At 30.4% G+C, this 14,698-nt stretch overlaps 1 protein-coding gene across 47 annotated transcripts in view; it reads left to right on the plus strand.

Annotated features, from left to right (window-relative positions):
- Rims2 (regulating synaptic membrane exocytosis 2) overlaps positions 1 to 14,698 on the plus strand; it is a 546,345-nt gene that overhangs the window by 267,322 nt on the left and 264,325 nt on the right. For 32 of the 47 annotated variants that reach the window (XM_048801953.1, XM_048801957.1, XM_048801965.1 and 29 more), the window contains 6 exons: positions 3,116 to 3,324; positions 4,801 to 4,920; positions 7,008 to 7,107; positions 8,123 to 8,246; positions 10,296 to 10,342; positions 11,660 to 11,772. In XM_048801953.1, coding sequence (XP_048657910.1) covers positions 3,116 to 3,324; positions 4,801 to 4,920; positions 7,008 to 7,107; positions 8,123 to 8,246; positions 10,296 to 10,342; positions 11,660 to 11,772 — 713 coding nt within the window. Of the gene's footprint in view, positions 1 to 2,933; positions 3,002 to 3,115; positions 3,325 to 4,800; positions 4,921 to 7,007; positions 7,108 to 8,122; positions 8,247 to 10,295; positions 10,343 to 11,659; positions 11,773 to 14,698 lie in introns of all 47 variants that reach the window. The other 15 variants (XM_048801970.1, XM_048801975.1, XM_048801974.1 and 12 more) reach the window with 1 other exon arrangement.

A 14,698-nucleotide genomic window follows, 5' to 3' on the forward strand; every position in this document is an offset into this window, starting at 1 on the left:
CTTCACAAAGAAACTTTTAATTGTCTCCAGTGGCTCTCAATCTTTATTGCGGTCATCATTTGGAAGCCTTGTTAAAACATAGATTGCTCAGCCCCCCTAATAGTTTCTGATTCACTGGGGGTGATGGTCAATAATTTGCTTTTCTAGAATGTTTACAGATGATGCTGATGATGCTACTTTGGGGATTTTACTTTGAGAACTGTTCATCCACATAGAAATCTTCTACTTCCTCACTTCCTTTGGTTCCTCAATTATTTCAGTCTGATTTTAATTTTTATCATTTTATCTAACTATTCTTTATAATATCTGCCCTAATCTTCATGTTGCAAAATCTAATGCAGACTTTCATTTCCTCATCTTATCTGATGTGTTGAAACCTATCAATATTGTCAATTTCTCTTTCCTTTTAGGAAACTCTTCTTTTTGGTTTGGAGACTTTTCTTCATCTCCTTTCTTCCCCCTTTCATTCTCTACATGCTCTTTCTCAATTTAATGTTTTCTTAAATCAAACTGTAAGTTTTGGAGTTAGTCTGGGTATTCACACATTCTTTTACCTTCTATTCCTAAATGGTCTCAATCCTGTCTATAAGATAATAATTTTCAGTTTATGTGTCTCAAGATTAAAACTGCTTTCTAAGGTTTATTACAGCTTGATTAATTGCTTTCTACATGCCTACTTGAATACTTATGAACATTTCAATTATTTACCCAGAATCAAATATTGTAGTTATGCATTTTAGTGTCTTGAAATTTATAAGCCTTACTGTAAGGTTCAATGAAATAGAGTAATCCCTTCTACCTTGTCCCTAACAAAAAGGCTGTTCTTTATGTTCTCCATCTCATAAATTCTCTTTTCTTTGACTCAGTTGTTAATGTTCAGAAACCTGTGAGTGAATCTTGATTAAAAAAAGAATACACACACATATAGTATATATTAGTTGTAGATGGACACAATACCTTTATTTTATTTATTTGTTTTATATGATGCTGAGGATTGAACCCGGTGCCTCACACTTGCTAGGCAAGTGCTCTACCACTCCAGCCCCTCTTCAATCTTTTTTAGCATTGTATTTCTACCCCCAAATTCCTCAATACCCTCTCATTTTTTATTTATCTTTTAACCATGTGTACTGCCATCACCTTTGTTCAGGTTATAATCATGTTTCCCAGGGACCACTACAAATGCCTTTTAACTTTTGGTTTCTTCCATTCTAGTCTCTATACAGATACACTTAGAATTACCCTTTAAAATATACACCCCCCCCACACACACACCATTCACATTTAAAATAATTTTTTTTTTTTAACTGGAGATTGAACTCAGGTGTACTCAACCACTGAGCCACATCCCCAGTCCTCTTTTGTAGATTATTTAGAGGTAGGGTCTCACTGAGTTGCTTAGTGCCTCGCTTTTGCTGAGGCTGGCTTTGAAGTTGCGAACCTTCTTCCTCAGCCTCCTGAGCTGTTGGGATTACAGACATTCACCTCCGTGCCTGGTTTGTAACTTTTTAAAAATGGAGTATAACTTCTCATTCTTCTAGTTATAAATGATGTGGAATTATACTGGTCATGTAGTCATATATGCACATAGGGTAATAGTGTCCAATTCATTCTACTATCCTTCTTACCTCCATACCCTTTAAAGCGTAAATCAGATCATGTACCAGTTTTGCTTAAAATCCTTCAATGATTGAAATTTATAATCTTTAACATGGCATAGAAGTACCTATCTAAGCTGTTAAGTGCAGCCTTACCAGTTTTATTTAGCATGATATTCTTCCTCTCATTCTTTTTGGTTTAGGCACACTGGTGTTTCTTCCATTCTTTTACAGTAGCTAATGTTAGTTTTTCCTTGAATGCTCTTTCCTCCATTTTTCATCTATTTCCTTACATCCATTAGCTCACATCTTTCTGTTCTCATCCTAAACTTCTTTACATTAGAGGTGTTTTGTAATGCCAGAATATCAATTAGACCTTATTATACCTTCACATAGGATTTTGTTTTTTTCCTATTTGAACTGATAATTTATTGTGTTTAAATGTTTTGTAAGCATGTTTCTTTGTTTTACCCCTCACACTAGAGTTTAGCACAATAAATAGAAAGTGAAGGCAGTAAATATTTTTAAATAAATCAAAGTATAAATAAAGTTTCAAAACATATGTTTATATACAGCCTTAAAAGTTCTTTCAAATATGACAAATAAGAAACACATTAAATTCGTAAAATGAATTTTCATTTTTATTTGCCAGTTACATAAATTATCTGACAAAAAGATTTTTTAAAAAATGTACTTTTTACAAGGATACAATTTCTGAAAAAAGTTGATGAGTTATTTCAAAGTAATATTAAGTAATTCATGATATTTAAGTAGTTTATTTCATTTTAACTATTATAAGTTCAATCTTTTGTGTAACCAATTTTTTAAACACTCAAATTTTTGAGGAGGTTTCACTATTATATAGAATATGATACTGCATTCAAGGAACAACATTTAATTATTTGGATTTTGAAATGGTAGTTATTGGCAAACCACTGTTTAATTTTTTTTAAATGATCATTAGTCTTTGGAGAATAAACTCATGTCTTTAGGTCAGTATGGGGGAAAATAGCACAAGAAACAGATATAGCCAAGAGTCTCTTTTTCAGAATATCCATTTTTTTTTGTTTTGTTTCTATTCTTGTTTATTATTAGCCTTTTTTCTTCTTGCGGGGCTTTGTTTTGTAGGGTCTGTCCAGAGTACATAAACTTTGTATTCTGCATTCTATAAATTTTATTCACTTGGAATCTTAGCTTTCTCTTGGTGTATGTAATGAGTGCTAAAGTTCCTGAAACCAGACAGGATCACACAGATTAATATGTTTATAATGTCTCTGTCTGTCCTTTTTTTCCGCCGTCTCCTTTACTGCACTCTTATCTGTCTGACTCTCACAGGAGACATGGATTACAACTGGTTGGACCATACGTCTTGGCATAGCAGTGAGGCTTCCCCAATGTCTTTGGTGAGACATGTGGAACCTTACTATTTAATTTCCGTTATCATTTCACTTTTCCTTTTTATTTATACCTTTGCATGTTTTCTTTTTTGTATTTTTTTTTTTATCCCATACCTGTAGGGGACAGTCAAAAGGGAAAAAGAAAAACTAGTGAGCAGGCAGTTTTGTTGGACTCTAACACCAGGTCTGAGAGACAAAAGAAAATGATGTACTTTGGTGGCCACTCTTTGGAAGAGGATTTGGAATGGTCTGAACCTCAGATTAAGGACTCTGGGGTAGATACCTGTAGTAGCACAACCCTTAACGAGGAGCATAGCCATAGTGATAAGGTACTGAGATTGTGGAGCCTGCCTTTTAACCTGCTCATTTGGTCTTCGTTTGCTCTCTGTCACTCATTAAAACAGAACATACTAAAAGGACAGGGCATTTCAAGGGTCAATGTAGCATTTCTTAAGGTGCAGAAAAGAAAAACAAAATAAAACCAAACAAACCAACCAAAAAAAACCTCTTGCTTGCTTTGCTGTTTTTATTGTTTGACAGCATACCAAAAAATAAGTAACTGAAAATAAAACTTAGGAACAAAGGAATGGTTTGTCTATGGTCGGATGAGAGAATTTTGTAATGTTATTATAAGCCACAAATAATGAACAATTGTTTGGATTGGCTTATTTAATTGCTTCTATATATTTTCCTTGGGATGAAAATTAAATTTTAATAGTTTGAATCCCAGGCAAAAGGCAGATAATTGGGTCTATTTGCACAGAAAAAGTTGTTTTTCTTTTTTCCCTTTCACTGTCATTTTGCTCTTTTGTTTTATCAACACAGCATTTTAATGTATTATTAATTAGTATTAGAACCATTGCCATCTGCTTTGATATTTATTATTTTTGCTTTTAGTATAGTGAAACTTTTGAAATCTTTTACCATATAGATGTGATTGAATGGAACTTGTGTTTTGCCTGCTAAATTTTGCATGAAGATATGCATGCTATTTTAGGTGACTGTGAAAATACTATGATTACACAAATCATTTACTTTGATATTTACCCTGTCATTCATAATGGACTGGGTCATTATTTGTAGAGGCCTTAGTTCTGCATTGAGAGAAATAAACTACTAATATTTTCAAGATTACTTAGCAATGGATACCATTGAATTATCTACTAAAGGTAATTTACTAAATAAGCCAAAGACTTGAAAGAACCAGTGAACTTCGATGAAATGAGAAATACAAATCTTTGAATGAAAGCTGTTTCTCTTATGTAAAATCAAATCAGTTGGAAAGTTATTGGAGCTTGTGTATTTTTTAAGAATTTTAATCAAGAAACTTATTCAAGAAAACCTTTATTATGGCTTTAGATTTTATGTTTTAATAAGATATAAACTTTTAATTTTATTGTAATACAGTCTTTTAAAATCTGTTTCAAAAGTGTTTTAAGAAGATTCGCATTTTTAAATGGATTCAACTACATAAAATTTCAGCCTGTTAATTTTTAGTTAATCTTCAGCCTATAGAAATGTTAAAGATTTTAAAAGTTTTTCCACATTTTGTAGAGCTATATTACTTCAGTATTGTTTCAGAGAACCATAAGAATTCAGCAAAATTGAATTTTGCAAAAAAATCTCTATTATAAAATTGAGATTGCAAGGGTAAGATAGTAAACTTTTCTAATCGGTTTTGGAATGTAAATTGGTTTGTGTAATCATAAAGGGTTAGAGTTCTGAACTTAGAGAGATTGTACAATTAGAGATAATTTGTTATAAAAGAACATTAATTTTTCTTATTTGTTGATGCAATATGTCAGCATCCTGTGACCTGGCAACCATCTAAAGATGGAGATCGCCTAATTGGTCGTATTTTATTAAATAAGCGACTAAAAGATGGAAGTGTACCTCGAGACTCAGGAGCAATGCTTGGTTTAAAGGTATGTAATAAAATGTGTGAGATTTTGGCTCTATACTCTTTTACAGATTTATCAGGAAAAAATATAATAACTTTCAACTCATACCAATTTAAGGGAGTTTCCCCCCCCACACACACATTTTCAAGATTCCTCAAATTCTGTCACTCATTATCCCAAAGTTTTTATTTTCCAAGTATTATTTAAGAAGTTGCAATTATTTCACAATAATACTCATGTATATAATTTTGAAAAACAATGATACTATCTGATTAGAATAAATTTGAATCTTATATACAATGATCAAACTTATTTTACCTTTACATTTTGCTCTTTAAGTCTATATCTGTGTTTATCTTATATTAAAATGATAATTTTATTTAGGTACTCTATATACAGAATAGGGAAATGTAATATGTATATTATTCAGGAATATGATTTTGTATTAATGTAGTAAAGTTTTGTGCATGTGTATGTGTGTGTATGAGAGAGAATGCTGTTGAAAGTCTGGAAACATAAAAATAATTATGTTAGGAGATTAAATATGAGTATTGCTTTATATTTGACTGTTAAATAGCAGGGAATTACTTGGTAAATGAATAAGCTATTTGATTTTATGCATCTAATATAGACAATTAAAAGCTGAAATGAAACCCAAGTAAATTTTTAGAGTTAAGCCATTGCTGTAGAAGTTGTACTGTAGAATATAAATAATAACAGATACTAGAAAAATTTGGATGTAGGTGGAATTGGGCAAGTAACATTTATGGGTGGCTGCTGTGTGACTGGCACTCATCTGAGCATTTAACATCTGTCAGCTAATTCAGCACTTAGAACAGATGAGAAACAAGCTTATAGAGATGTCATAATTTATCCATGATCACAAGATGATGACAATGGTGGGATTTAAATCCCCATCTGCCCAGTATAGTGTTAGAGCAGTGTGGTATAGAGGTTAGGCAGTCTTGGCTTAAATTTCAGTGATAGCAGTTGCTAGCTACATAATATTGGCAACTACTCTTAGTCTTAGATTCCTCATTTTTCCAGTGCTGATAATGCTATTTATTAGATTGTTAAAATGAAATTTATTGAAGCAGTATGTAAGCATTTAGTACAGTATCTGACATACCATAAGATTTCAATAATACTACTAATAATAACTGTAGATAGCATAATTAATTATTACTGTTAAAGTTTGATAAGTCAAATTTTTAAAAAAAATTTACATGAGTTTGTAAGCCCACAAGACATCTATATTTAATTTTGAAATATAGGACTAAATAAGTATTAACTGAATTGCAGCTGAGTGTAATTATGGAAAAAATACATGGAATAAAATAAATCAGTGAGTTTTAAATTTAAATATCTTTCACCCAATTTAGAAGAGAAAAAAACTATTTAGTTGTTGAATTTTGTTAGTTTTATTTGCTTTATCTGCTATGAAGTTAATATATTGGTTAAATGGCAGTTGATGAGAAGCAAAACATTAATTTTGTAAGAGGCCAGCTAGTATCTTACAGGTATACTTATGCTTCCATAGCAGTATTCTTAACATTTTTAGAAAAAGCGGGCTGCAAATGGTCTGCAAGTTTACATTGCTTTTGATAAAATTAAGTATACCTTGTTATTTTCCCAAGAAAGATCCATCATCATTATTTACATAATCATCATGCCTAAATACATACTAATGAAAATTTTGTAGCATATCATAATCAAGTAAAAGTAACAACATTTGTATTGTAATATTTTAAATTTATAACAAGAAATTTTAATATAATTATATAGTACTATGACAACATGTTTTGAGAAATTACAAAAGTAAGAATTATCATAAGGACAAAACTTGTAAATGGTTAAGTTATTTTTAAAGGTATGTGACATTTTAACAGATAATAAATTAAATTGTAGCATATTTGGAGTATGTAAAAGGAGTTAGTTCTTAGGGAATATTTTAACTTCCTAATAGCAATGCTGAATTATTTAAGAAATGATTTTCAACACATTAAATTTGTTGTAGAAGCTGCAAATTGTTCCAAATATTTTTAACTTGAATTTTCAAGCATATTCACTTTAACAATATGACAACTTTAGTGCCTTCCTCTTTTAAACAGGTTGTAGGAGGAAAGATGACTGAATCAGGTCGGCTCTGTGCATTTATTACCAAAGTCAAAAAAGGAAGTTTAGCTGATACTGTAGGACATCTTAGACCAGGTAAGTTTCTTCTATTGGTTATTTATATTTAAAATATTAAATGTTCACTGGGCACAGTGGTGCCCACCTGTATTTCCAGCTACTTAGTTGATTGAGGCAAGAGAACTGCAAGTTCAAGGCCAGTCTCAGCAACTTAATGTTTCAAAATAAAAAATAATAATAAAAGGGGAGAGGGGCTGGGGATGTGACTCAGTGGTAGCGAATCACTGTGTTTAATCTCCAGTATCACCAAAAAAAAAAGTTCATTATGAATAGTTAAGAAAAAGTTGTCCTCATTTAGAACTGATTTGACCAATGACAAAGAGCTCATTTCACTTAGATATACAGCTTTACAAATGAATGGAAAGTTTAATCTAATATGACTCAAAAAAGAATTTTTATGTTTACTGATTTTTTTTGCTTGTGGATATTCTAATCAATATCTAATAATAATTTATTTTGTTTCCCATAACCTGATTTTTCTCTGGAAAAAAAATTCCAACTTAGTTTGGAAAACTAGTTCATGGATTAATGCTTTTTTTTCTAAAATGTGTTACTATATGTAATTTCATACTCTTGGAGAAATCCTTGAGTGCCTTAAAGAGGATTTGATAAAATGGTAATTATTAAGATTTTTACAAAAGAGTTTCAACAAGGGAAACCCATTAAAGAAAACAGAGTACTTGGTTATGTGAACGCGCTTGTGTGCGCGCGCGCACACACACACAGTACAGAGTCATAAAACCTTTAAAGAGAAAATTGATTTTGATTGTTGTCTACAATTAAAATTTCCATAACAAATCAAAAAATGATAACTTTTGTGTACTTTTTTTTCTTCTGACTATATCCTTTTGGTGAAGTATATTAACATGACCGTTAAATTTTATGCCATTGGGATTATTTTTAGTGTGGGTTTTATTCCACAGTGCTGATTTTATTCTGTAGTGTTCATTGAACTTTAAAGGTTGATTTTGTTTTGAGTACTTTTTTGGGGCTTAGGTTTTTTTTTCTGAGATTATTATTACTGATACTGTAGGTGATGAAGTATTAGAATGGAATGGAAGGTTATTGCAAGGAGCAACATTTGAGGAAGTGTACAACATCATTCTAGAATCCAAACCTGAACCACAAGTGGAGCTTGTTGTTTCTCGGCCTATTGGGTAAGTTGGTTTCAGCACTTGACTTTGTGTAGACTACTCTTAGGTAATTCATATTGTACCAATGCAAAATGTCTTTCTGCTTTATGAAAATAAATTATTTCTAAGACAATCACTTTTCCTTTTCTTTGCCAAAGACATCTCAGTTAAAAATCATCACTTCATCTGATTGTGATAGACTATACAGTTTATTACAAAAGAAAAAATAAATAAATGTTGTGTTAATTGGCTTTTTATAACTGACCAAAATACCGAACAAGAACAACTTAGTTTATTTTGGCTCACAGTTTCAGATGTTCAGCCTGCCAAATTACTTTGGGTCCAAAGTGAGGAAAAACATCCAAGGCAGCAGGGCATGGAGGGAGGAGTGCTATCTGCTCCTGGTGGCCAGGAAACAGAGAGAAAGGGAGAGAGGGAGGGAAAGGGGCTTCAGGAAAGATGAACCCTTTTAGGGCACTTCCTCTGGTGACCAACCTGCTTTAGCCACACACCCTCCTTCTCTATTCTTACCACCTAGTTCGTCTATTCAAATTGGGATGAAGTAATTAGGTTACAGCTCTCATAATTGCACCTCTGAATGTTTTGCATTAGCATAGGAGCTCTTGAGGGTACACCTCATACTCAACCCATACAGATGCCTTTTATTTTGATTATCTTAGCAACTAAATGGATGTCTATATTCATTTATAAGGGAAGTAGACTATGGTAACAATTTTTAAGGTTAAGTTTCACAACTATAGTTTTCTACAGTGTAAAAATGACAATCATCTATAGTCTAGAAATTTTAAATATATATTTTTTCAAAATACAGATTTCAATCCAGGAAAAAAAAGAACTAAGGGGGATATAATTCTCAGATGCAGGAACGTGTTTAAGGAAAACACTCTCTTTAAGGAATGGTGATTAAAAGTACTGAAAATAGACAAATATCAAAGTATTCTTTGATTTGTAATTTATTGCCTATGGATTAAATAGGTGATTTCCAAAAGTTGTCAATAAATATCATTCTTCAACTAGAATTATAAGAATTTCTTATTAAATATTATTACCTCTGGAGAAGCTTATATTCTAGGCATATGTAAAAGATTGTACCTCTGGCATACTTATGTCAAAATAAAAGCAATAGAATATTATATAAAATGACAGTGAATTATTAAATGCATATTTGGGAGAGAGCAATCCAGAGTGGAGGCTACAGAAATTCTTTTGTTGTAGAACATGAGTGCCCCGTTTTTACTCATTTAGGAAATGGTTGAACTGTATTATTTTGATCTCTTTCTATGCTAGAGAAAATGATTTAGATTGGTAACTTAGTTTTATTGAAATGTTCCTTTCAAAGTAATGAATTTAGCACATGAAATTATACCCATTTTTTATTTGTTCATACATAGTTTTTTAATATGGTAAAATTGCAATTATTTGCTTAGTGCATTAATCAAATGTATTTCTTGGTGTTAAAGTGCTCTTAAATCATATTTTTGTTAAATGTTCAAATAATTTATTCTTTTTATTCTGATATCTAATCTTCCCATCAAATAAGTATGTGTATTTTTAGTGTGCTTATAGTGAAAAGGTAACTTTGAATGTCCCAGTAAGAAATATGTTTGCCGTTATTACATTTATTTTTTTAACTACAATCTGAATATCTAATTTTTGTTTTGGTGATATTTTTAGCTTCAATGTTATTGATTTAGATAGAAGGTAAAAATAAAGACTAGAATAGAATTAAAATGTATCTGTGAAATTTACCTTGTTGAATACAAAAGTTTTTTAGAGTGAGTAATTATGTAGTGAGTCACAAAGAAGATAACAAATAGGTTTTTATAAATCTACAAATGCATATGCTTTTTAATTTCTTTTAAACATTTGACATTAGTCCAAACCACTTATTAGCAAAAAAAGACTTTTTTTATTTCTTATTTATATAATAACTCAACAACACACAGGTTTTTCTTTGTTTTACAGTGTCCAATTATTATATAAGTAGATAATGATTAATATAGCCATTACATTAATTATTGAAACAGTTGTTTTCTTTTTCTATCATTTCAGAGATATACCTAGAATACCTGATAGCACACATGCACAATTGGAGTCCAGTAAGTTTTATTTATACTAGAAGAAATGTTATTAATAATGTCACTTATCAAGGTCAGATTAAGTATTTTGTCTATTAATACAAAGTAAAAAATATAATGGCATTGTTATCAAGTATACAATCATATGAAGATAGAAAATTTAGTATCATTCATATCACTGTGAGGAAAAGTATAGAATTTTATAATAAGATTATTTTTAATTAGACTGTCTTTAATGTGGATTTTAGATAGCTTTATTAAGGTGTATCACAATAAACTGATTGAATGAAGGTGTACAATTAGGAACTTTTGGCATACATATGTATCTATGAATCCATTTTCACAATAAAAAAATCATAAATATACCCATTGCTCCCAACTGTTTCATCCCCAACATTTTCCTCAATTTTAAAATTACTCTTGTAGACTCACTCTCAGTAAATAGAAGAAGAATGTTTGGGAAAAACTAGTGAATAATTACATTGATTCTAATCTACATTTGTGGAAAACAGAATAATTTTTCTGTTTCAGCAATAAAGCAGTATTGGGACAATAAATATACAAATTTACATAATTTCAAATGTGTACTTTTTATTTCTTATTTATGAGTGTTGTTAATGTTCAACATATGAATTTTTTCCCGAGGAACTAAGGTTCTTGATTGATTATGGCATACTGGGAGAGAGGAGGACAGTTGCAATTTGAGATACATCAATCAGGTAGACCAAATTGAGGAAAAAGATTAAAGCAAAAATTTGAAAGAGTGGTTACCGGAGGGAAAATTTTTTCAGGTTCAGAAACCAGACATAGCATTGGCTGTATGGCAGGAAAGCCTAAGGTGCATTTAAGGAAACTTAACAAGGCCATTGTGACTAATTGGAATAAGCAAGGGGGAGAATGGTAGAAAGAGGAAACCAGAATTGGAGAAAAGGGCAGCAGAATTGCATGTTTTATAAGTCACTGTGGAGACTGGCTTTTCCTTTCTGTCAGTGTAATTTATTAGATTCTTCAAGAGATAGTTTAAATATCACCTACTGGAAACATTTAATAATTCTGGGATAGTCTGGTACTTATTTTCTTAGCATTTAAAGTTTAGACTCTCTATAAGTTGCTTTATTAATTGATGTTTTGATTATTTTTCCATTTCTATTATGAACATTTTATTATCTTATTGTAAGATATGAATATAGTGCACATAACAGAATAAGTATATTTTTATATGCAAAAGCAAAACCTATAAGTTTATTTGTAACATAAAATGACATTTCAACCATATATCCTAAAGATTCTTAAAAAGTAAGAGGAGCCATTTTTATTTTTCCTTATGTATCATTTCAGGTTCTAGCTCATTTGAATCTCAAAAAATGGATCGGCCTTCTATTTCCGTTACCTCTCCCATGAGCCCTGGAATGTTGAGGGATGTTCCACAGTTCTTATCTGGACAACTTTCAGTATGTAGTCAATAAATTAATTTTTCTTTATGGAATATTATATTGTTTTTAAAATATGATATGTTAGGTTTTTGTAAGCCAAATTTTTCCTAGAGCATAATTGTAATTTAACCATCATTGTTCTCATTGTTATTAATTTTAGCTAATTGAAATTCAATTTTGAATAATCTTCATAGTGCCTTCTCTATTAAAATTAAGTTTTGCGTAATTATTGACAGATTTTATGAAGACACTAACTATTTTTTTCCTTAATAATTATTCTAAAACTCAGGTTATGATTTTTGCTCTATATTTTAAAATGACTATAAATTGTCAAGATTTTTAAGAGAAATAAATGTTGTGCTGTACAAAGCTACTACTTAAGATAAAAATAACTTTATATATATATATTCTTACCTACTTTCAATCTTAAGGAAATTTGGGGCTTTCTGGGTGCGGTGGCGCATGCCTGTAATCCCAGTGGTTTGGGAGGCTGAGGCACGAGGATCCCGAGTTTAAAGCCAGCCCCAGCAAAAGTGAGGTGCTAAGCAACTCAGTGAAATCTTGACTCTAATAAAATACAGAAAAGTGCTGAGGATATGGCTCAGAGCTTGAGTGCCCCTGAGATCAATCCCCGGAATTCTCCTCCACAAAAATGAAATTTGGCATGAATATCATAATAATGATTAGATTTTAAATATTGCTCTGAAATATAAGGATACTGGAGATTTTCTTTGTCAACAGAGAAAACCAAATATTGGGGAGACATATAGTAAATTTCTTGAATATGCTAGGTAATTTCACATAACGTGATCTTTCCTTTGTTCATTTTCTGATCAAAAGATAAAAGTTCAATAACATTTTATGCTATATCCATATTAGAAGAGTTTTGCAAATGTAAGTCCTCACTTTTTATTATTTTTCAGTTGTTAGAACATTTTAGTATATTTATTCAGTTTTATTGTCCTTAATGTTGATGTTTACTTAACTTGAAGTTTCATGAATATTAGAAAAGTATTTAGATTCCCCTAGTCTAGACTTTGAATTTTGGTTGAAAATATTATAGTTTAAACTAAAGTATCTTGGGCTGGTATATCTAGAGCAACAGAAATAGCTTTTTGTTAAATCAGCTAAAACATTTCTTTTTTTTTTTTAAAGTGGGAGATGGTATAGTGTTTGATTTTTCTGAAGCATTTTCATTTAATTAAAAGGAAATATGGGAAGATAATAAAAATAAAAATTACGATCTTAAAATTATTGAAGAAGTTATTAGACATGTCTTTTCTGGAACTATTTTGATCACAAAGCTGATAATAACAGAAAAGTTATGCAAGAAAGAATAAGGAATACTGTTAGGAGATTTTGTGTGTCTCACTAAAATAAGCTCTTCCCTTTATTATTTTCTTTTCTCTTTTATAAGTAGACTTAACTTTTTCATTTGAGCACCATGGTCTTTTTTCCATTCTCTACAATAAGTTTCTACTTATTGTCTTACATGTATTAACATGTATAGTTACAACAAATTTATGTATTTTTTCTACCATCTTAGAAAACATTAGTGGGTTAGGTATTGTCTTTTATTATGGCTCCGTTTAAATAGGCCATCTTTAAATAATATTTGGGTGGGTTATGTTAGATGATTCTAGTTCATAAATAAATCTGTGTGTGTATATGTGTGTTTGTGTGTATGTGTGTATGTGTGTTTATGTGTCTGTGTGTGTAATTAGCTTGAGTTGGTTGAGGGAGGAGCAAAAATTGAATTTTCATAATAAGAATATGTTTTCTCCTATATTCATATACAAATTGGAGTAGAAGGTGAAGGTTAGGAGTATAGGGCAGAGATTCAGACAGATTTCAAAGGTAGCTAATTGTCCTTATGGTTCAAAATTAATATGGTAGGAAGGCGAGGGTGCTAAATATTTGGAACAATATAAAACCAAAAGTTTCATCTCTAAATGTATGTATAATGATATAAAGAATTTTAGACTTACAAATGATGTTGGTTTAAATCCACATAATTAAAATTTAATGTGTATCCCATTTTCTCATTTTCTTACGAATTTGAAGGAATATGCTTTAGCATGATATTTGTGAAAGTTCAACTGCATATGTTTTGAAATTACACATACACACACCACATCCCTGTATATAAAAGATATTAATTATAAATATAATACCTATTTATTATAGGTAGGTGGAAAATATAAAAAAATTAAATAAAAAATAAAAATCACCTATAATTCTGATACCATCATTTAACCAGTCACAATATATAAATCTTTAAATAAAAATAATAAATTTGTACATCCTGTTGTACACCTTTTTTATGTAATAGCATATTATAAACTTTTTCTCATCTTAAAAATTTCTGATAAAATTGGGCTGGGGTTGTGACTCAGAGGTAGAGCACTTGCCTAGTGCGTGCGAGGCCCTGGGTTTGATCCTCAGCACCACATAAAACAACAACAACAACAACAAAAAACAAACAAACAAACAAACAAAAAAAACAAAAAAAAGTTAAAGAAAAAAATATATTCTTTAAAAAATTTCTGATAAAATTATTTTAGTAGATATTTAATGCTTCATTTTAAGTTTAATTCATATATCATGTAATATCATATATGATTTATTTTATATTGCTGATTTCACATTTTCGTTATCATAAATATTGATGCCATGGAAATCCTTGAATCTAAATCTTGCATAATTTTGCTGGGGCCAATTTATTTTGTGAGAATAACTTTCCTGAAGTAAAATAACAACAATATGAAGTATAAAGTAAAAATTTAAGATTATTGAAGTCTATTCCAAATTTTTCTACAGTTTTTTTAAACAAATCAATGTCCAGTCATCATCAGGGTCAGAAATAGTACTATTAGTACTACTAATATAGTACTTGTCATCAGGAATAAAAATGAACAAGATAGAATGGTTTTTACTATCATGT

Source organism: Marmota marmota, unplaced genomic scaffold, assembly GCF_001458135.2.
Source record: "Marmota marmota marmota unplaced genomic scaffold, marMar, whole genome shotgun sequence".
Classification (NCBI taxonomy): domain Eukaryota; kingdom Metazoa; phylum Chordata; class Mammalia; order Rodentia; family Sciuridae; genus Marmota; species Marmota marmota.